The 25,665-nt window shown below is 33.3% G+C and overlaps 1 protein-coding gene across 1 annotated transcript in view; it reads left to right on the plus strand.

Moving 5' to 3' along the window:
- Positions 1-17,061: 17,061 nt before the first annotated feature.
- LOC119069356 (barH-like 2 homeobox protein) overlaps positions 17,062-25,665 on the plus strand; it is a 47,084-nt gene continuing 38,480 nt past the window's right edge. The window contains exon 1 of the mRNA XM_037173429.1: positions 17,062-18,156. Within this exon, the coding sequence (XP_037029324.1) occupies positions 17,496-18,156 (661 nt within the window). The 5' untranslated portion in view covers positions 17,062-17,495. The remainder of the gene's footprint in view (positions 18,157-25,665) is intronic.

Raw genomic sequence — 25,665 nt, forward strand, 5'->3', positions numbered from 1 at the left:
GCTTTTCACAGAAAACAAATTTTTTTAAGAAAAAGTGAAAGACACGTGTTTCCTAGAATTGAAAGACGAATCCAACGAGCTATCACTCATTAAAATCGGAGACCGCATGTTTCCCAATCACCTGAAGATTTGGCGATATCACTCTTAAATTGCGGAATTTTGGTAACTTTGGGCTTAGGTAAGATAATTCCAAACATTTTTAGTTTTGTCAAATTTATCTCCGTAATTTTTCGTAATATTCTTTCAAAATGATTTGACTGGATTACGTGAAACAATTTTTATTTCAACATATCACTTTTCGAATGATAAGTAAAATATTTTAAAACAAAATTCAAATCGCATTTTCCGTTGCAGTCACTGATCTAAGACTTTATTCATTCCGGTACTCATGACCGAACTCTTAAACCTCAATGATGAATCATCAAAAATGTTACAACCGTAAAAGTACTTGTCGTGTTAATCTTGAATTCTATTATCGGCTCCATCTGTTCGGCATTACTTAAATATGACATTGTCTAGAAAAACAGTCTTCCCATCCCAAGATTTCTTCTAGTCATTCTGCTATGACCTAATCAATTGGTTCAACGTCGTCACGATGTCGTTGTGTCCATGTGGCCCTGAATGATTTTGTAAAGAATGATTTCATCGTTTATTAATTGTCTTCTCTTCAGCGACATTTCAGCGTGGAACTGTGGAGCCCAGCTTGATCTGAGTCTATAGATATTGACGAACGTTGATTTTTAAAGGTTGTAAAGCAAAAATGGACAACTGCATATTAAATTAGACTTACGCATCAACTAGTAAAATCGTAACATCAATAGTTCCTTTAAACTAGTTTCTTTAGAAGTTTCTCGATACAGATCAGACATGGACCATGAATATTATAGAATTTTGCTTACGAACTAGGCAACATTTTAGAGGTTTACTCCTCTAGGCCCATTCTTCAAGATAAAATCGTAAAATCACTTTTGAAATGCTGATCCCGCAAAACGGTGACCGAGACCAGATTAAATGGCTAGTTTTAATAATAAACTAAAGTTGAAACATACAACTAATTCCATTTTTTATATATAATTTCGTTTATTGAAGACTTGTTTTTACAATGTTATACAAAGTTGGATTATGAAACAATCTAGTGGTCAGCAAAATAATGTTGCTTTTCAAACTATGAAAAAAAGGATGTCGTCGAGTAATACAAAGGTTTTATAATGATAGGTTGGACATTTGTTTTTTTTTTATTTTTTGTCACTATCCTTTGGCAGAAGAAAAATTTAAAAAAAAAACTTCATTTGATTTAAAAAAAAATTGTTTACTTAGTTACTAAAATTTAAAGGAATTGAATGTTAGCTGAATGCAACTGTCTAATCAAACGATTTTCCGACATAAACAATTTGCTTTTGAATCTCTGAGAAATTTTCTCAATTTGGTCTTGGATTTTAGGTATGTTTGCAATTCTATGTAGATCATACGTAGGAAAAGTACTAGGAAGCCATATATAAGTTTTAGGCACTTGTTTTGGATAGTCTGAAGTTTGACAATATGTGACGATGCACACTCGCCCCAAACCGGACAAGCGTACAACAGAGTACTTCGAATGATGGCTTTGTATATCAGAACTTTATTCTGAACGTTTAACCTCGACCTTTTATTTAGCAGCGAGTAAAGGAACCCAAAAAGTCGTAGAGACTTTTCAACAGTAAGGTCAATGTGCTCTTTGAAAGTCATTGTTTTGTCGAGTGTTAGTCCCAGTATCTTAATACTGTACTTCCATTGGATCTTATTATTGAGAACAGACAATTCTTCTGCAGGATACCACTTTGTAGCTCTCCTTCTGGTAAAGAACGAGGCTTGGGTTTTATTACCATTCAGTCTAATCTTCCATTTCGCACAATAATCTGACAATTGCTCGCTGGCTTTATCGCCGTATGAGATCTTTAAATCAGACATGAAAATATTTTACAGAATTGGACTAAGTACACTGCCCTGGGGTACACCAGCTATGATGTTATGGGTCTTTGAGTCACTACCATTAATCGATACATGAAAAGACCTTTTGGTCAAGAATGATTTCACCAATTTTGTGATGTACATTGGAAACTTGTTTTTGATCATTTTGAAAAGGAGGCCCTTGTGCCATACACTGTCGACGTCATAGCCGAGCATACCTATCGATTCTCTTTTTATAAGAGAGCTCTTGATTGATTTAGAGATTCTCAAAAGTTGATGGTTGGCAGAGTGACCTTCACGAAAACCAAACTGATCTTCAGAAAGTATATCACATGCCGTTAAGTGATTGTTAATTCCATTGCAGTAAATTATTTGTTTAAAAGTAGATTGCACTGCAATTAGCTATTTACCTTTTTCCTCGTCGTATAGCAGCTTTTGGTATGAATATTTGTTGTTAGGTTTCTATAATTCTCATAACTCATAAACACGACGTCCGTAACTGATTTTTCGTTGATACTTTAACAGCTTCTCTACTGGCAATACACATCGGCTGTTGTATATCGTGTGTGGGTATGAATAATGTGTATCAGCTACATATAATATGAATCCCATTTCAAACAAATTAAATGATCCAAATTCTCCATACTTGTTACACGATTGACGTGCACATAAAAAGGCATAATAATATTCAGAGAAGAGTGAATTTTGAAACATTATATTGTTAATACACATTCGATGATCAATTTATAGGCACATGATAATAATAAACTAATTTAGAAATAAGCCACAAAATTTACACCAACATGTATAACCGAAAATGGAGTTACGAAAAAATTGATGAAATAGATGAATAGCTCCTTAATTGCAATTATCTACACAGCCCTTACATACATACATTCAATATAACAATATTTTTTTCCCGAGTTGATAAATTGTTAGTAAGAACACATTTCGCATGACACTTCTAAAATCTCGTCGGATGGACAATAAGAGCGAAATGCGTGTCTAATATGGGTTAATATAGTTGAAATACAGTAGTGACTTTGTGTGATGGTAGAATATAATGTTGAACATGGTCTTCGAAAACATCTTTTAACAGCTCTATTATAATTATTTAACTATAATGGAAGGTATATTATACTGTCAATCTATTCGTTTTGTGGCTGTGATTATAAATGACAGTTTAGTGAGATGTTTTCTGAGACTATGAATCATTGTAGTTTATGTCTATGTATATTACAATATAATGAAATCTTAATGAACTGTGTTAAGGTGTTGTATAAAGGCACTATGCACTTACCTTTTAATATACAGTAACTAACATACCTAGAAATATACAACATATAGCCGGAGCACAGAAAGTGGCATTACTTGTATTTAGTTGAGATTGGAATGAAAATAAAATTTAAAAAAAAATTCAATTTTTTAGTGGTTGGTTGATTGATTGATTGAATGATTGATTAATAAATGATTTTATTATCCAATTATAATTAAATGATGAAATGAGTTTCTATCAAGAGATTGTTGTATTGTTGTAGTATCCATTTAAAATGTACTTACTACTTCGATAGTCCCGTACAACTCGTCGTTCATACAACATTCATTTCACATTAATTACTTTCAATGATATCGAACTCAACACAATGGCCGTCAATGGTGCCGATATAAATGATATCAACCGAAAGCCGGAGCATCTCTTCCAACTTATGTATGAAACGATGACGATTTTTATATGAATCAATTTACTCCTTTTCGCAATGTAAAGATAGGAAATTTTGTATTCACTTGACAATCCTGTGTACTGGACATGACATCCACTCATCCCATAAATTCTTAGCTTCTAAATTTCACTATTTTCAAACTCATTGAAATATTGATTTGACTCTTCGACGTACTGAACCAATTCCCGGTTCATTTTTTGTGAATTAACACATACAGTTCACGACCTTGAGAACGACCCTCCTTTCATTTACAAGATTTACAAGATTCTAAATCCGAATTTTAACTAATTAATTTTTCTGAATCATAGGGCTAACCAATTTTTTGAATAGAACCGTCTCGTACGTCTTATAAGTTCGCGTACCACAACTTTAATTTGTTACTTTACAATAATTGAAAGTCATTATTCATAAACTCACATCAATAATATGACGCTTTGCTCATATAGGATATATGAATTTACATTGACTATTCACGTAAATCACAGTTACGTACGTGAGTCCAAAATTTTATTTTTACGAGTAAAAATACTGCAGTCCCCTTCGGGTCGGGCTATAACATCCCAACTCGTCAAAATATATCTTTTATTTCATTAGTCTTAACATACGTTTAGATATACTTATAAGAAAAGATTCGCTTATTTTTATCGTCGTTGTCATTGACAATAATTTATAGGGCATGAAGTAAATCAGATTGATCTGTTTTGTTTCCAGGCTGATCTGCAGCTGTATTGCACATTTTGTATGTAGTGGATTTAAATTATTTAAATGATTTAAATAAGATTTTATCGTTTCAGACAAGGTTTGAGCTGTTCTGAGCATTACCTACGAATATTTTGATTATTTTTTTGCATTCAATCAATTTAAAATCCAATTCTAAAAACTTCACATTCAAAAATATTGCGCTAAAAAATTCCTAATTTTACGACAGAACCACTTTGTCGCATTTTCTCATGTCGCATATTTCGGTCTCTGCCACTGTTACCCGCTTCATCGAGGCTGTTTAGATATTACCGTTGGTATGCATGTGAACGCGATGACATGAATTCGTTGACGGATCCTATAATGGGGCTCGCCATTACTTCTTGTTCTTCTTAGTGTTGGCAGAACAGTTAAAACCACTTCATCTCCAGCCAGAACGATATTTGTAATTAATAGGAAAATTGTACCATGTGAACCAGACCCTCCAGGGTTGAAATTGCCAATATGATTGAAATGACCATGAGTTTTACAAACGTGGCAATGACTAAGCACACGTGAAAACGTTGACTCTTCTTACGGGAACAGATTCGGGTAAAGGAAACTATTTGACTTTATGTCTATGTTTATGTAAAACGACTTTTATTTATAAAAAAAGAACTTAGAAATGGAAACGTCCGTTCTTTATAATTCCCGAATTATTCTTGTTACCTCGTGCGGTTGTGTCCGCAACGAGGATTTATTGGAAAAGAGGCCGACTTAGTAGCTAACATTCTTATTTATGTGCTCGGTTGTACAATCATTCCATACAAAGGCATACAGTTTTACGTTATGAAATGATGATACAAATGCAATAGCCGTATGGATGGCACTGATTATTTATATATAATTTGATCGTCGAAGTGACCGGTATGATTTGAATTTCTTATTCTAGTTAAATAAATGTTTGATTATTTATATGTCCGGATCCGTTGTATTAAATTGGCTTTAGTTATTCTTAAATCTACTTAGAAACTAATCACAATCATATAGCGTATCAACACGTTACAATCCGTTCATGAAAAACACGGGTGATGCGTCTTTCACTGAAAGACACAATAGATTTTGGAAATTGTTATCGTCACTGCCGCAAATGTCAGCGATGCATGCAGCGATGGCACTGCCTTCAAGTCGGTCTTTTGAGATACGAAATTTAAAAATCAAAATCTTTGTTAGGAAATTCAATTTTCGATCGCATTGTCCATGAAAATATTGTTCGGTGAAGTGACAGATATGACCGACTTGCCGACAGCGTCAATCATTGATATTACTGTGAAATAGTGCTCAAATCCACAATCTTATAGATTTTACATTTAAATTTATCAAGCAGTTCTCCTCCGTGTTTTTTGGACTCAATGGACTTTAATAGCATGGACTAAATGTTATTAAAAAAAACCTATATAAACGTCATTCAGTTTCCAAATAGAGAAGACGTAAGCATTTGGCTTTATTTTCGACAGAAGAAAATTTCTGGCCCTTAAACTTAAATGAAGAAATTCGCTGGAATTGATGATTGGTTTCATTGGGTTGTATGAAAAAGAGAGAAAATTGTTTTTACCTTTTTTTACTAAAAAAAAATTGTACAAGACACTGTTTTTAATAAATACTACTAACTTTGTTTGAAAATTTTTATTTTACCACTTGGTGCACAAATAACTAAAGATCGCTTTCGATAAGTCTCCCACTGTAATTTAGTTCAATATAATACACTGCCACGGTGTGAAGCGATCAACCGATTACATGCAATACAAAAAAAAATTATTGCCTCGATTATTGCAGAAAATCATCATGAGATCTCAGCGGTCAATCTTAGACGTGTGTATATATTGTAAATTGGTTGTAAATGGAAAGTCTAAAACGATCGCTTGTAATGATATGCTATTACCCCACACGTTGACTTTTGTTGAATTAAATTAAAATATTAAAGATGCGCCTTGAATTGAGTCTTATTACATGCATTGAAGAGAAAATGCCGTAAACATCTTTATACAACGACTTGGCTTGTCTCTAGTCAATTAAAAAGCAAAATCCTGAGACAATTTTTCAACGCATTTGGAACCAAATTAATTTTTCAGTTTTTATTTTGTTCGTTTGTCCATCAGGAACTGAAGCAACCCGATGTACAATATACAAAGCTAATTGATGTGGTATGTATAACATGGCATAAATGCATGCATCGGGGATATATACTTAATTAACATTATAAAACCATATAATAAAACGCGAGCTAATTGCAAAATAAACGAAAAATTAATCAAAACAAAATTATATTTAAAATTATCAAAGAGTTCCGCCACATATTCGCGTAATGATCATGTTTTTCGCGCAAATATACACTCAAAACGATTTCAATATATTCATGCCGACACTTTGCGGTATGGTAATTTTTCATTTAATTCAACCATTACTAAGGGCCTACACATATATATATATATATATATCTATATATATGTATATGGCTGTGAGTATGGTTAAAGAAATAACACAGTTTGACAAGATGTCAAGGGTTGGGATCACATAATATGATGTTTTAAAATTAAATTAAATCAAATTAAATAATTGCACATCAGACACACAGAAAGAGAGATATTGTTCGAATAATGTGCATTTATCGCATGGCCTGTAAAATATGTCACACGACTTTAGTAGTAGCTGTGTATTTTCTGTTTTGTTTTTAAGTGAATTGGCTAACGATCCTTTGGCTGACAAATTAATGTTATTGAAGATAAATATTAATACACTTAGTGGTAGTCAGGCAGGCACGAAATCGTAAGCGTATATGTTACGAAGATAATTAAGGTTTAACACTTCTTTATCTAGAAAGCCGAGTAGAGTATATTGTTCGATTAACAAACGACTTACGCAAAAAAAAGGCTCATCTCACACTTTAGAAAATGTATCTAAGTTATTCTCAATTTCAATATAATCAAATCAGTAAAACCATTTCTGCCATGTCTGCATTCATTTTCTACAGAAAATTAGATCTATAAAGTAAGTTATTAAAGTTAAAACCACTTGCAGTGGAGGTGTGACGCAAGTTCTTTTATCCACTTGCAAAAGAACTGATATCGTCGGGGGTGACGCTTACAGAATCGACTCACAAAAAGAAAAGCGAAAATTGTACCTAAAAAAATCTAGGGAAAAAAATTTGCGTCATAAAGTGACAGATGATTCGGATTTTCTCCGTTTTTCCTTTGTTTCAGGACGTATATTTCCCTATTTTAAGAATTTTCTTAACAGTACTTTCCTCAACATCTGTCACTTGTGACGCAATTTTTTTTTACATATTTTTATAGAATTTTTTCGGTAAAATTTTCGCTTTTCTTTTGATATTTGAAGCTGAAAGCGTGTCACTCCGATATCAGTTCTTTTGAAAGTGCATAAAAGAACTTGCGTCACACCTCCACTGCAAGTGGTTTTGGACAAAATCAGTTCTTTTGTAAGAAGATTTTTTTTTGAGAATTTAGTATAACGCAACAAAAGCAACAAAAGCAGCGACTTTTTTGAAAAACCCTGAAACACGTGTCGACTAAAATCCAAAACTATGTAACTTTGTCTTTTAAACGAACTTTCTATCTGCCATATATTCCGAGTTATGGCTGATAAAGCTTGCATTTAAAACGGTCATAGCTTCCAAATAGGCGATTTTTGATGAAAATCATGAAAACTGTATGAGAAACTCTATGTATTTTAAACGAACTATCTATATGTCATATTTTCCGAGTTATGGCTGACATAGCTCGCACTTAAAACTGAAAATCTATAAATTTGTCTTTTAAACGAACTTTCCATCTGTCATATTTTCTGAGCTATAGGTCCAATAGCTCAATAGCTTAAAACGCTCAAAGCTCCGAAATTATAAGCTTTTATGAAAACTACTTCAAATTACTTTCTTAGAATTACGTCCTTGACATACCCTGAAAATTTCAGCCAAATCCACAGAGTAATTCAAAAGTTTCGTTGAATAAAATAGAAAAAAAAATTTACACAGTCTGTTAATGCCAATCAAACACATTTTAAAACTTTTTGGTACAAAAAAAATGAAAAACTACTTAAAACAGCAAAGATATCTCAATTTTAGTTTTCATTTCTATACTAAATCGCAAAATAAAAAAACTGACCTAACAAAGGAGAAAAAAGCTCCCTCTGACGTATAAATTTATACGACTAATGGCGTGGATTGCGGTCGAAATTTAAAATCTTTCTCATGCAAGTCTTTTTCTCACCCATTTTCATTTTCATACAAGGAAACGTTGAAATGTATTTTTCGGTTCACTTTTTCATCGACTCGTTCACATAAAATTCAAATTTTAGGCACACTTACGGCGTGAATTTATGTAGACTTCCATTCTGTGTAGAAATATGAGAGAGGGTTGAGTTGATAAATTCGGGTGTTCTCGATCACTTTTTATATTTAGCCGTTTAGGTATGCGGATATAAAGTTGTAGCCAATAAGCATAAAATAAGAATAAACAAAGAACTCAAAATTAAACAGAAAGTGAGTTTTAAACATGGTCCTTCTAGCCGGATATTAAACAGGGCAAGTTATATTATATCATTAAAAACCATAAAAAATTTTTTTTGGGAATAACTCTTAGATTGTTAGGTCGATATTGTCCATAGGAAATTGACGTTAGAGTCAAGGTAAACTTCACACCTGTAAATTTCATACAAATTTTTTACCTGTCGGATTCACTAATTGTAATCAATTTGTAAATATAAAACAAAACTAAGTCGTTTCAAGCTTAGTTTTAAGTTTTTTTAAGAAAAGAGGAGGATGTTCAATCTCAAATAGTGATATTTTTGATCTGATATGCTGCTGAACGGTATTTTTTATAAAGTAGCGTTCACCTGTTTCCATCCGACCTAATTTATTAAGAAAAACATTCATCTAGTCTAACACATCATGTTCCCAAATAATTAAAATTTTAAGGGAATTGAATATTGATCTAAGAACAAAGACTTAAAAAGCAAACTTATTTCTCAAAAGACCAATGTTATTTGGAAGTGGCAGCGCCCGGTTTTTTTACGTTACGCTTTAGCAACGGACTAGATGCAACAGTAGAACTCACCCACAGCGCGAAGCTATTAAAATAATCTAACTAAGTCATAAGAGAAAAAATGAGAAACAGAACAGAGCTCTTCGCTCTTCCCTTGCCCTTGGTGATGATTATGGACCGGAATTGCGAAAAGCTATTAATGCGATCGTCGCAAAAAAATACCACGATATGGTCTTCTCGATTGTCAGTTTTCCAAATATTTCATATGTGTTCCATCACAAGTCCCGATCCCGAGGTGCTAATTTCTATATGGTGAAAATTGAACCAAAAATTTCTCTCTCCAGTCAGGTTGGCTTGTCTTCGGATTGTGTTTATAAATGCCTCGAGAACTTTTGAATTTTCAGACTACGACTTAATTCACTTAATTGATTAGGAGAGTAGAATGTACTCCTCAGGTTCTTGTTACAACATAAAGTCTCACATCGAGCGGAGCCATTCCACATTTTAGTAATAGAAGAAATAATGTCATAAGACATTACAGACTGAATGACTGACGAAACCCAGAACGGCTCACAGATCGTTAAGAGAAATAAAAACCGTTTTTTAATTTGATACAAACAAAAAAAGTAGACAAACTAATTTGTTGTTAATCCGAGCAAGCAAAATATTTCTTTTTATTTCGCGTATACGTAATGAGATATATCGCTATTTAAACGAAAATAATGATTTTAATCTTACTCAAATTGTGAGAATGTAAAGCTTAAAATCATCTGTAGAAGATTTTGTCTGTATTTTTACCGAACATAAACTGACACGGCTCATTACATTATATGAATTCTGGCAGACAGCCTAAGTATAACACCGAACGATGTTGTCGTATCATTTTCTTTGATTCGTTGAAATTGACTTGAGATATAAATAAAACCGCATCTTTACTGTTAAATTGTAGTAGAGTAGTGATGCACAATGTGGCAGTGCAAATAAGATGCTTGAATATAAAATCTCAATTTTCACAACATGACAAAACTGATTTTATGAAATGCCGTAAGCTTGGCGATCGAATTTGGAAATGTCGCAGAGATACTGTACTATCCGGTCCTATTTTACTAATGATGTGAAAGGCAAAGATGCGCTCTAATTGATATACTTTTAAGTAGATGAGGATGGACTGTTATATCATTTATGTGCATCTTGAGACACATGCAAAAATGATGATTCTTAAATAATTAATATATACGAGAATAGGTGGATGTGGTAATTAGACATTAAGTTTTTAATTAATGAATTAATTAGTGAACATGCCAAATGTGTAAATTGTAATTAGTTGAAAACTAACTTCGGATACAATGTGTAGAATGTAGATGTATATTTGCTATGGTGTATATCGAATGGTTCTGTGTGCGCATTGCATATTCGTTGCGAATATATCAAATTACAGCCTTGGCGCTTATTAATGGATGACACAACTTTATTTTGTGACTCTAAAGCGAAGGAAAATCTGCGGTTGAAATTTTAAATCGTCTGACAGTTCAATTCTGTTGAGGCGAAGTGTTTCTCTTACTTTTCTTGATCACAGTATTTTTGTCAATTTCAAATCAAATCTTCTACTCACTCGAGGATCGGATCGAATAATTGTGAATTTATCAAAAAGAAAGTTTTTTTAAGGATTACCAGAGGTTATTTACGGTTTGTCGCAGGGCCTATTTTTCAGATGTTCTAATGAATTTTAAAGAATTTTGATGAATTTGATGAATTTTAATGAATTTTAATGAATTTTGATGAATTTTGATGAATTTTAATGAATTTTCAAGAATTGTGATCACAGTGCTGTATATGAAAGTATTTCCAGGATTTCTCATTAATTACAAAATAAAATAAATAACTAAATTCTACGTTAGTTACAACTCGTTTATGACCTGTAAATAAAGATTCAATCTGTTTCCGAGCATCATCGGATCTCTAGACGTTCACACTAAACAGCCTCGATGAAGCCGCTTAAGATTCAATCTGTTTCCGAGCATCATCGGATCTCTAGATGTTCACACTAAACAGCCTCGATGAAGCCACTTCACACATTTGCTTAAATATTTTCTAGCCTTTAAAAACGGCATCAGGGAATCTGACACACAGTGCAAAAAGAACGCACTTTTGAACTACGTAAAAGGTGAACTCACACGCGTAAGTTTAATGATGCAAATGCTTTTTAGCCCTGTTATCGACTTTATGACTCCTTTTACAAAATGTTGGTATTGAAAAATTGTGTGCGAGTTCACATTTTACGTAGTAGAAAAATGCGTTGTTTTAGCATCGTGTGCCAGATTACCACACGCCTTAAAATCTAAATGTAACTTTTCATCACCATGTTACCAAAAGAATTTGTACTTAGAGCTTTGTTTGATAAATCGGTTAGTTGAAATCGTGAGTCGTATACAGTGCCGGAATGGCTACCAAAAGGCGCATCGGGCGGATTGGCTGAAAAAGGCTCAGAGGCGCCTAAATAAACTTTATGCGGAAATGGTTGACGTGCTTTATGTCTTTATACAAAAACCGCGTAAATACAATTTCATTATGTTATATTTTACAGAAATCTCGATTTCCACTTATAATAGACAGTTTGCGCGAATGACGTATAATTTAAAAGTCAACTTATAAGTTGGAAATTACTAGTGAACTTCCAGAACTTCTCGTATGAAGATGTGACTTATAATTTCTAACTTATAAGTTGACTTATAAATTATTTGTCATTTGCGCAAACTGTCTAATGGGAGATTCAAGATTTGATAAGTTTTTTTAAATTAAATTTGACGTAAAACTCAATTTTGAAATAATAAAAACTGTAAAAATATAAAAACTGTTCATTTTAGAGGCGTTCCGTAGAACAATTTTTTTCTTAGAATAATGTTCTGCTTCGAATTTTTCATAATTCCTCATTACACTTTGACGTAAAAAGTAGAAATTATAAGCTATAATAAGTCATACGATTTTACGTTACGCAACTTCACATGTGAATTGTAAGGAAAAATTGTATTCCACGTCGCTTGCGAATAGTATCTTTATCATTGCGGAAAACACCGTTTCTATTCTTAATCATATAAGAAAGACGAACGCGAAAGCCTATATTTTTAGAGTACAGCTCTAACTACTTGAAAAGCTTGAATTTGAAAAAAATTGATACTGATAAACCTATAAATGATTAAAATCGATACATTGTAAACGAAATACATTCAAAAAAACTAAGTCTAGTGTTTCCAGGCAGAACAAAGCTCACTTTAGCCCTGCGTGGATAAATTTTTGCTAAACTTTTTATTTTCCAACAAATTTGAAACGGAAACGAATTTTAATGAAGCTTAAAGAAATTTAATGAATTTTAATGAATTTCATGAATTTTCATGAATTTTCATGAATTTTCAAGATTTTTTATGAATTTTATAAATTTTCAAGAATTTGATGAATTTAATGAATTAAAAATAGGCCCTGGTTTGTCGAAGTATTTTTAAATGATTTTCAGATATTTCCAATAGTTTTTTGTCAACGGGAGAATGAATTTTACCGCTGTTTCAAGGCAAAGGCATAAACATTTACTGGGTGGTTAGCCATTCATCGTAACATGTTCACATCTAGTGAATCATAAACAAAAATAAGTACCAACTTTAATGTGGCAACTTCCTTGGAATTAATTCTCTCTAAAGGATTTCCTATGTATTAAGGATTTTCTTTCAAGAATTTGCTTAAGAAAAGCCACGAACTAAATTGACTTTTTGTTGTAACTGAAAGGTCAACTGCGAAAAGTCGGGACTGCGATACGGTTGAATTATTTCAATACCTAATTTTTTGTTAAAAAAAAGTATTTTCAATGATGCTTAGCTTCATAGCCAGTCTTTTATACCAGTTTTTAATTTGGAAGATAGGCAAACTGAATAGGGTGGGTTTGAGTCCGGAGATATGGAGCAATAGCGTTTTTCAAGGTTTTTCAAAAACAGTAGGGTATAGGGAGTTGATACTTTCCCTTCTAGTTGGCCATTTCCATATTGAGATTTTTAAGACATTTGTTTTATAACTTTGTCAGGAAGCACCTGACTGAATGAAGAAAAAGATATGTAAATTGAAGAGAAAGGATCATGCTTCAAAGTTATCTAATAAAAACCTAGTCTCTAAATTAAACCCATGCACCAAAAGCACTTGAGTCACCGTTCCTAACGTTTCATGAGATCGAATTTCTGAACTTTCGCCTTTATCACTCAGTGGAATAAACCACTATTAGCCGCGCACTCACTTTAAAAAGTCTGTTATAGAACTTCCGGAAGAATATCGACTCTAGAGCATATTTATCACACCACGTGTCAAGAACAACCTTATTCGGTAAAAATCCCTGCAACTTAAAATTGTGCTTAAAAATAGTAGTAGATGATTTGTTTCTGTTAGCACAAACATTGCAATTATCTAGGCTTCAAACTTTTGGTAGGTCAAGTGGACAAAGATACCAAACAATAAAATGGGGGGTTGCCCATCGCCATATGAACAACTATTTCATGCCTTAGGCATTTTCAGATTCAACATTTGTTGTGGACGGTTTATTTAAGGCACTTTCGCTTGTCGCCCTCACTTCGCTTGGACTACATCTCGCGAAATTTCCTAAAATATTCCGTACAACAGATACGTAAATAACTAAAACACACTAACATTAAGTTGAAAAACCATTCTTAGGCTAAACTCTTGCTAGTTGGGAGCTGTTGTGGTGTGTAAATGATTCCACACAAAATTTGTTTATAACAAACGAAAATATAGATTTTTTGTTATAGTGTTTCATTCTTGTTGCGAGCGTGCAAATTCAGAAAATGAAAATCTAGACTTTTATTTGTTCAACGAAATTCTTGTAAAATTCTTGCTGATCAAAACGGATGTCACTAGAAATGAAGTTCACTGCCGATTGAGATGTTAGCAAGTGTGAGACGGGTGACTAAAATTTGGAAAATGAGGAAATCAATGGCATAGCACTACTTAACGTTCGTTGAAAACGCATCTCTACATGACATCGATCAACGTACTTCAAGCAAAAGTGCTATTAATGACAGCTGCCAAATAGAGTACTATTTTTTGTATGAAATTGTTATTTAATCCAAACGAACTTCTGCGAACCCTTTACATCCTGCGCTTGTGTTATCAGTGTTATCAAATACAATATTAACACATTTAAGACTAAACTCAAACTTAAATTAATGACTGAAATTGGTAAATTTAGAGAGCGATATCCCTATTCTGTCACATAATTGACGAGAGTGCCTGACCTGTTTGTTCATTGTGATTCCTAGTAACTAGTTTGTCTGCAATAATTTTTTTAAATGTTAAGGTATTTATCACCGAAGTTCTTTATTTTTTTAAATAAAAAAAAATTCAACAGTCGGAGAAGGAGAAACATAGATTTCGGAATTTTTAGAGATATCATCGTTTCTCTAATTCTCTCAATTGCCATTTGAAATAACATGCGAAATAAGAGAATACAGAAAAACAATGATGTCTCTTAAAATCTCGAGATCTATATTTCTCAGACTGTAACTAAATTCTATATTTTTAAGCTAAGCGAACTTTCAGAAATTATTTTTTTTTGTACTTACTTTACATGACTAGGGATAAAAAAGATATAGAGTTTTCGTGTGAGTTTATTGATCCGAGACATAGCCGAGGTCAATAAACACACAAAAACGAGACTTTTCATTTTTTTTCAACGAGGGCGTTGAAAGTAGTTAGTAGTATGTTTAAAAAAACGATTTCGTACAAACTTCAAACAAACGAATAAACGAAGTAAAAGATTTATCGATTATATTGCGATGCGATTGTCATATTTGGAAGATTGAAATCGTTTGAAAAGGAGAAGTCTTTTCATTGAAGTTTTCCTCATTTTCCCTTGCATTTTCCATTAACATTTACAAATTTTACATTCTCTGCTGAGAGGTGGACATTGCGGTAAATGGATTAAACAGTATGGGAAGAAGTGCGTTATCCCTCACTCGAAGTTCTGTATAAACATAATTGGTTTCTATGTCTCCAATTCCTAGATATAAATATTTCGTCAAATTGGAATCGAGTGAAAAAATTTGTAATTTATTTAAACTTTGGACCTCAACATTATTTTTTGAAATGATTTAAAATTTGATTGAACACATCATCATTTGGACTGTATGTTTTTGAACATAATAACTATACACGGTGACCAAGCCACCAAGGAAACAAGTAATCAATTTCATTTATTTCTTCATTTTTTGTTGTTGTCCAAAATTAACGTTTCCAAAATTGAAATGATGAAGTTATTAAAATCAAATCTGACATTTCACCGTTAGCATTGTATTAATGTGCGCGCCATGTTTTTTCTTCTTCTGTGAATACCTACAGCAGTCCACACCTTCCTAATGGTACAAAAATGTAGGCGAACAATCTCGTATATCAATTATAATTAAATAAACTAAAATAACAAGAAGGTGATTCTAATTGGTTTCCAAATTTGTAGATGCCTCTCTAATTTGTTGAAGCATAATAGGTAACATGTCAGCTGCCGAATACTTTCAATGACAAAATTAAATGAAGAGATATTGATGTATTATTATCAATTTTTTCTTTCCCATTTTTTTTTAAATGATTGACTTCCATCAACAACAAAAAAGTTTAATTTATTTCTAAATTATTAATAGTGGAATGGGCATTGTACATTCCACATATAATATTTTTTTACATATTTCTAATTCGAAATTATATATCTATACCGTCACCAGTGCTCATGGTTGTGCGCCTAATATATGTAAATGGTTATGGATATGTAGAAAGAGACAAATAAATTTAAAGTTAATTAAACATATCACATCAAATATAACGAGCAACATCGATAGAAAATGAACAAGCAGAATATTAGACGTATCAGACACGTTCAACATTCAATCTTTAGTCTAGATTACGTTATATATACAGGTACATTGCGATTCCAATATATACATCTAGCCGATACACATTTATACGTCTCATACCAGCCAAGTTAGCACACAAAGTCCCATTAGCACTAATACAATGACAGTATTGCATTAGCAAAATATATTAAATTTTCCAAGTAGATACTCGACGAAATAAATTGTCTCGTGCCCTGTTTTGTTTTTTCCTCTCTGTTCATTCCACACACATTTATATAACAATAATAAACATGACAAGAAGAAGACTCAACTTTGAAGTGTCTTTTTTTACATTTTCGTTTTTTTTTATACAAATATGCATTCAACCATTGCTAATTCCCTCCTTGATAATATGTATGTGACACCCACATAGAATTAAATTAATTGTTAAACAGAGAGACCGCACAGCGGTGTGAAACAACACAAATGAATACAAAAAAAAAGTGACAAAAAGAGTCATGTATATATCCAATATCCACATAAATGCACGTATGCACAACAAAAACATAATAATGACTATAAAGTCAATTAACTAACCTAACAAATTAGCTTTTGACTTGAGCCGACATTCTTTTTTCTTTGTCGGTTCGAATGGGCCAATCCGCGGCCAGAACGCCGTTCATTGGTCGGTATGGAATGAACGCCTCTTTTCCGTAGGAAGTTCCATTCAACATGCGTTCAGCAGTCAAATCAAACGAGCTGATGTGAGTAGTTGTATCTCGTTATCCAAAGACGTTGGTAGGAGATTTGTATCTATACAACATCGTTTCGGGAATTTTTTTGTTGTTATTGTGAGAAAAGGGTGCTAATGGTTTCTTATATAGAACTGAGTGTTTAATAACTAATTAATTATTGTGGTTAAGTGACGAATATCAATATATACATACATATATGTGTATACTTGTTACATGCATATGATGTACTTATGCTTGAAACAATTAATATATTTGAAATAGTATAACGGAATTGATTACGTAAAATGGATAAGTGTACTACTACATTAGGAGAGTGATTGATGGTTCATTGATTCATAAATGTAATTATACAAAAATTGATTACGAGTTCATTTGACAGTGCTACTGATAAACCGGTGATAATAAACTCTACTAGGAAAAGAATTACAATTTAAAAAGATAATTTGGTCAAAAAACAAAAAAAAAATGTTGTGTGCAAGTTCCCCTCCAGCTAGTCCAGCTCCATCAGAAATATCGGTTGGTGCACCTAGTCCACCGCCTGAACATCATGGCGATGATTATTTTCGTCCGCTTAAACGACTTAAAGGAATTAGTTCGAGCGATCGATCGTCTAGTCCACCATCGCGATCCAGTTTAGAGGGCGTCAAGAGCTTTTCCATTGCAGACATACTCGGCCACGAGGAACCCATGAACAATTTACAAAACCAAAATCACCTTCATCATCAAACGAAAATAGTCAGACCATGGGATCACCTCAGAGGACCCGTTCCAGTTCCAGTTCGACCATTTGTTCCGCCAGCATTGTTACACTACGAACACCGTTTAGCGTTAGATTATCAGCGACAAATACAGGAGCACTTGAATGCCCAAGCACAGTTACTCAGGCATATGAACATGTCTATGGATATTATACCATCGGAAAGTGGCTCGGACCGGTCTAGTTCTGCGGCTAGCGATTGTTGTTCGCCGGATATTGGTGGTAGATTGTCGGATCATCATCATTCCCAGCAATCGTCTCCACAAAGTGGATCAGCAAAAAGTGTTCAACCCAATGGGACGCCATTAGATGCATTATTTCAAATGACCAATAAATCATTCGATGAAGCGAACGGTGAAAATGGATCAGGTAAGTGTAAACATTTCCGTATTTAGTCTGTCAATGCCTTCATATGCCATATCGAGTCGAGGTTGCTTCATTCTGTTGGTTGAACTATAAGTTATAAATTGCGCATGTGCATTGTAAGTCGATCGGAGCGTATGATTATTTGAGGATGTTGGACATTTTGTTCTTATAAATCGTGTTTAAAGTTCAAAAGTTGAACTAATATCAACAAGACATCGATTATAAACCACAAGCTCTTATCGACTTACAAAGCACTTAACCCTTTACAGCATTACAGTTCGACTTTGAAAGTCATTTATCCAAACAAGATTATATCGAATTTCCAATTAGAAAACTGACTAATACTGCAGTTTTGCAATCTTTCCACTTTGTACTAAGTCTTAGGGATCATTCAAAAAGTACGTACGCTCTATAGGAAGGAGGAGTGTCAGACAAAAGCGTACACTCCATAAACTTCCAAAAAAATTTCCACACATTTTCGTGTATGCATAAGGGAGGTAGTTTTACACGCACGCACTTCGTGAATAATCAATTATAGAGAAGTTAATATTGACAGGACCCCCACCCCGTAAAATTTAGTTGGTGATCAATTTTATCAAAAGCGTTTTGGAAAAGAAATGAAACAATTTACAAAATCATCCCACACAGCACACGCATCATCAATTTGTTACTACTGCTTCTTATAAAATTTTGTAGTATTTGGATCTGGTACTTCATTTGTTTCAATATACTTCTTGCTACGTAAGACTATTATTATGTAGTTGCTAGCTATCATCATTCGTTTGGTGTTATTGTTGTACTGCATCATATGATGATTAGCCACTTCTAATTGTATACTAGTCTAGTACTTAGGTGCTACCTGCATAAATTAACATTAAAGTTGGAATTAAAGTTCTGTATTGTATTAGTAGAAATATCTTTCGTATTGAGTGGACGCCATTTTTTTTGTTAGAGAGTGTTTTGAGCGCCGACTCAGCCAACTCAATGACCTCCAGCTCAATATAAACTTACGCATATGCCGCTTGTTTGCATTTAGCCGGGGATGTTGTTGTTGAGCTGGCCCTCAAATCTTAAAGAAGCGGTGTTAATCTTCCTGGGGCTAATTTTTAATAATTAAAAGTACTGCTTTGACTGTGACATGAAATGGTTGGTTATTGCTATTCAAGCCTAGCTAATTTCATAAACGTATCTTGTTGTGCGCTCACTGAAACAATTTAAATATTATATTGATAGCGGCGACTAAAATTAACGATGAACCTTTTGCTGGATGCTGTCTTATATAGAAAAAAGTGAAGTAATAGATTTTACTATGCTGGTGCATGTAATAAGGCTATTACATGTATAGGCAATAACCTTTACATCACTCGCATAGTAAAACGCCGTACTACACACGGAAAATAAAGTGATATCTCGTATCACGATGAGTAAAAGTACCTCGGGCTGCCGCCCTCGGATACTTTTTCTCATCTGGATACGAGATATCACTTTACTTCCCTTGCATAGTAATGTACTATTGTAGCACCTTGAAATATGTTAAACAAAATAAGTAGCATATTTAGGGATCATTTCGTAATGCGCTTGCCGTTGCTCAATATATCTGTCTTATTTGTTGTTCCAATAAATAAATAACCAAAAAAACATAAATTTCTGCCAGACAAAGATAGTTTCAAAACTTATAGCTTAGTTAGTTGTAACATTTCTGCCGTCAATTTTATATAAGACGCTTTTCTTCTAACGTAGACGGCTATAATCTAAAGTGAGTAAACTCGGAGTTTTTCAATCTGAGTTCACGAAAAAAATTGTCCGGTTAACTACCTCGCGATACACCAAACATACTGGCCATTTATTATTGTGCCTCTTGCATTTTGTTAATAAATCAAATATTTCTTGTTAGAGTAACAATATTTCGCTGTCTTGCTGTTGGACCATTTGCGCCATTTCGGAACAATGCGGTGGTTGTGGTTTTGTCAAAATAACAAAGTTAAAGTCAAAGTATTTATGCTGAATTTGTGCTAACCACAAACGAAAACGTTTTTTTTTATTATAATTATCGTAAAATTAAAATGAATTAAAAGAGAATATATATATCGACACGAAGCCAGACGGAAACTGTCGGAGAATTGTTAGTTAATTCTCTCAAACATTCCTCAGAATTTTGTTTTTCAGTCGCCTATGGTAATATCTTCAAAATTCCTTCAGAGCTATGTCAACAATCAGTCGCGTGAGTCGTCCACTTAGGCTCCTACCTAATGTAGTGTTTACTTTTCTCTCAATTTTCGTTTTAACGCCGCTACACACAAACTGTTTTCATGTAGTTTTCACCACTTATAAGTTCACACTTACCAATATCCATTCGACAAGTAAAGTTATTTAATTTGTTGCATGTAACACTTCTTATCAGCATTACATTTATTTCAAACTCTCCGAATTCCATCTGCAGCTTGGCAAATTTTCAAAAGAATCTAATTCAATACCACGTACTTAACGTTTCGTACAAATTTAACCATAGGAGCGCATATTTTCTTTTCCTTATTATATTGTTCCACGAACAATTACTATGATTGGATCCGTCAAAGCTTTGTTGAACACTTTTACAAAAGAATGGTGGTATATCCAGCACATTTAACGTCTTTCCTAAGAAACATTTCGAAATAGATGAAAACAAACAAAAACAATTTCAAATAATAACAAAATCAAACTTGCATCAGCAGACTCGGTTCCAATATAACTTAAAAGGTTCACGGTTTAATTTGCGTTTAATCGATTGTATATGTAAATTCCGCGTAAATAAGAAGGTCCAATTCAGAATCGGCGCAACAGATCAAACAAATTCTTTTTTTTTTAAATTTATATGTAGGTTTCGGACCATTTTTTTATTATTTCATTTCGTTAATTCCGAAAGGATTATTTTAGTGTAATTATTGTGTAGCTTGTACAGACCGGGTGTTGTGATACAACGGTATTTCGAGCTCGGGCCAGTGAATGTACATACAATAAATGATGTTCTGCTTGTTAGCAGTCTATTTAGATACAAATGCTAATTCGAACTATAATTTTAATGTCACAATTGATCAATGATGAGTGACTAAATTGTTGAAAATGTTTTATGTAGAACAGTAGAACCAACCAGATAGTTGCCTCAGAAATGAACTTTTTCTAATTCACTTCAAATTCAAATTAGAAATTTAAGAGTCAATTTGCGAAAACTTCGAACAAGTTGTATGAAACATAAAACCAAACCACCAGCGATTTTTAAAAGTTAGGCTTCAAATGACTCAGGGGACTTTTCTGAGTAAGTTACAGGAAAAATATTGTCTTGAAATAATTTTGGTTTCATGCTGGAACTGATAAACCCGTTTCTTAACACTTTGCCGGTTAGTAAAGCAGTCGAGGAATAACTCCAAATAAATCTATAAAAATCAAAAATTAAATTTTATATTTTTTAAATTTTATTTGGGGGTAACCCTCGACTCCTTTACTACTTTCCAGGGTGTTTAAAGTTCCAGCGTGCGCATTATTCTGCAACGTTTTAATGTTAAAAACGATATTGACTACCACTGTATAGACCAATTCTTTAACAGTTCCAGCATAATTTTCTTACTCCGAAAAGTCCACTTAGTCATTCGACGATTAGCTTTTATAAATCGTCGATGGCTTGCTTTCAGTTCGAAGTATTCGCAAATTGACTCTTAACTGATTTTTGGTCACTTACAGTGTTACGGTAGATCGACATGTATGGATATAAATGTCGATGAACTTAGTTAATGTAATGGTTACATTGTTGTGATAATGTAAAACACAAATTCGCATCGGTAATTTGAATATATTGAAGTAAAATTTGATAAGTTAGATACTGTACTGTGCGTAACCTAATCTTATAATCGATTCCTTCAGTAAAAAAATAATGATAAAATTTAAACGAGACACGACGATCCTCCCATCGAACAATTAATTAGCACATCGTCGATTAAGAAAATGCGATTTCGGATTTCTTTTAGTCCACTTTCTCGGGTTGGAAATATTACGTCTGACGATTTATTAACACTCAATTGTTCAGCCCACTAAATTGCGCTAAATGGACATTATAGCGAGTGATAATTGTTAATTCGAATTATTCGATGAGCAAATTTATTCATTTCGCAGTCACAAATTCAAATGTTTCTGTAATATTTTCGAAAAAACCTGTTTCGAAGCACCTCAGCCAGTCCTGTCATGCTAAACCGTTCTTATCTGCCTAGAACGATAATTTCCCGTTTATCGCCTTCGGCTTGAGCCGCACTGTCCACACGTCACAATAACAATTTTGACAAGAGATGCACAATCTTATATTAAATAATTTCCAGAAGCATTCCTTTTAGAGTTGTTCGAACTGTATGATGCAGTTATTCTCTGCTCTATCACAACTATCAGAACTCAATCAAGAGACATGTTCTTTGCTATTTGGCTGAAAGATATCGTTGCAAGAAACACAATGTCGACAGACAAATTAAATTACTCCACGGATGTCATTCTATAGCTAAGTCAATGTCTCCCGATAGGGTTGTGTTAGAACATAGAACAGAAAATGACTGTTGATGAAATTTTCGCAAGGGGCACACTGTTAACACTTACGTAATTGTTTGGAGATTGTTATTTGTCACGAGGGATTATAGCCGTTGCCTTCGGCTGGGGCTACAAAACCTATCTCTTAGCAAAATAAAAATCTCCCAACAATGACGTCATGTACTATTTTATTGATTTCCCCAATTTATTTAATAAAATTCTAAAGAAAAAATTAGGCGCTCAATGTGTAATTGTCATTTGACAATAAAATGATCGAGTCTGGTTTTTGACAATTGAATTGAATGTGATACATTCATGACCAAAAACATTATTGACAGAATCGTGTTTAGCAATAATCCCTATCTTTAATTTGCACGATAAACCATGCAAACCGTCCTTCTTAACCACAGCACCACAATTACACTTGTACTCTTCACACAACTGGGATCCTAAACGAAGACCAACAGCAATTCTCGCTGCATTGTTATCTAATAGTAAACCTAGTTGACTCGATGGGACAACCTGCAGCCACTTTGAAGATTCTTTTGTAGATGACGCAAGTAGTCTAGCACGAGTAACAGGTTCACTAGAATCTAACATCTCGCTAAAACTGCTCCTAATCACCGGTAGGTCCCAGTTTCGTTGCACCTTTCTCATTTTATCATTATCTGGAATAAAATCGTTAGGAATGGTATCTACTATGCTTGAAATGTCATCATCAATTATTCGCAAATTAAATTTACTCAAAATTGAATTGCTTTTTAAACCTTGCGCTAAAAATATCATTTACCTATCTAGTGTAGAAACATCGCCTCCGGCTCGTGCTGGAAATTTCTCATTCGCTAAAACACTATCGCATGCGTTACGAAAATAACTATTATTAAAAAAGGCAACGAAAAGGCTTACTTTTCGCCACTGAGTTGCGAAAAGGTATTTTTTTCTAGACTCGTTTTCTGCACGTTCCTCGTGACACACCGTCCCCGAAAAGAGCACATTCGAGAGTGCGCACTATTTAAGCGGAATAGATGAAATGGAACTCTAATCCACTGCAAAAAAAGTCTCGATTAAAAAAAGTCGTTACAATGTAACGGAACCGGTCATATCGTATTGACATTAATCGCAATGCCTATACTCATTTGTAAGATGTCTTTCACTTACCATCTTTTTTTTCTGCATTAAAGATGATTATTGTTTGCAAGCTTTCAAAACGATTGAATTGAGAAATTACATTTTACTGTATAAATGATGACCGCCACAGTTCGTTCAGTCACTATTTATATACATTTCTAATTATCGATTAATTGGTATTTAGCATCAAACGATCATCATCTCTATCGTGTAAATGTTGATTACAATACGTCTTCATTATATTCAAATTACGCTTAGAGATGAGTCCGGCGAATAAATAAATAGAAGGAAAAAAAACCAACCAAGTAAAATGCCCCGAAAAAAATAATTTATAAGTCGCGTAACATAAATAATTAAGAAGTGATGACCTTGTCACAAACACATTAAGCATTTTCTTAAATCGATATGTACGTATATATATGTAGTAACAGATTTATACACATAAAATATATGAAGCGACGACGACGATGATTGTTAATCTGAAGTCATTATCATTTTTTCTCATTTCATCACAATTTAAAATCATAAGAAACATCGAACACACCAGCCAAAAAAAAATCTCGTATAAATTACCGTTGATAATTTTTTATTGAAATATATTCATTCGAATCACATTCGTATAACATTCCATGTATACAAGGTGTCTATTAACGCCATCCTCAGCGCGCATATGCGATACCATTTTTCGAAACAAAAACCAAAACACGATATAAGACACAGGTACTTTTTTTTTCTCTTCCTTCTATACTTCATAAATATCTATAGATGCACAACAACAAATATATAACATACAAACTACCTATAAACACATACAGAGCAAGCATTTCATGTACCGACATTGATAAAAAATCTCATTCTGATATAATATTATTAAACAAAACCGAATAATCATAATCAACTTATAAATTTTCTCATTCCACCGACATTAGTTCTGTGTCCAAACTCCACTAATACCATACAAAAGATGCTGAGAATGTAACATTTTCCCTAATTTGTTTCCTACCATTCTAAATAACAAAGCGACTGTGGTCCATTCTAAACGGTCAAAGGTACCGCGGCCCTAGGTGTCGGTTGAGCTAATTGGAAGATGTTCAAAGACGCCGACAATCTTTTAAGTAGGGATCAAAGCTTGTAATAACTCTATCGTCAATATGGGAGGCCGAATGATCACAGACACGTTAAGAAAATAAGTTACCAAATACATCAAGTATTAACAACAATTGATACGATGTTGGAATATATTTGAATGTTGGAATTATCTTTGTAAACGTGCTGTTTGATTTTGCCTTATAATACACATACAAGAAGAATGGTACACAAGAATGGTGGTCTAAAAGAGAAATCAAAAACGTAGCTTAATGTTAGCTGTTGAATTTATAATTGGCATTTTATATTATATTTGTGTAGAAAAAAAGAGAAGAGGAAAAGAAAACTATCAAGGTATAATTGTTGTGTACAGTGAGTGAATGCTTTAAGGTTTTGTCGGGTTTTTGGGGGCTTAAAATGCATTAGCAAGATTTATGTCATAACAGTGTGTATAAAAATGTGTTTCACACAAACACAAAAAAATAACAACAAAAATTGTGTGTAATTCTTGAGCCTTTTTACAGGATATTTGGGATATTTCATTTTTTAAGTCAATAACAGGATTTAATGTTTTGATTTTGCGTACGTGTGTGAATGAATCTCGCCGTGATTTTACTACAAATATTTGTATTTTGTACCGAAATTCAAATATATACACAAAACGATACGAGAATCGGATGTAATTTCATTATAATCAGCAGGTGTAATGGATACTGGAAATAATAATAAAAAAAGAGTTTCCATTTATATATGGTA

Source organism: Bradysia coprophila (genome assembly GCF_014529535.1).
Source record: "Bradysia coprophila strain Holo2 chromosome X unlocalized genomic scaffold, BU_Bcop_v1 contig_26, whole genome shotgun sequence".
NCBI lineage: Eukaryota > Metazoa > Arthropoda > Insecta > Diptera > Sciaridae > Bradysia > Bradysia coprophila.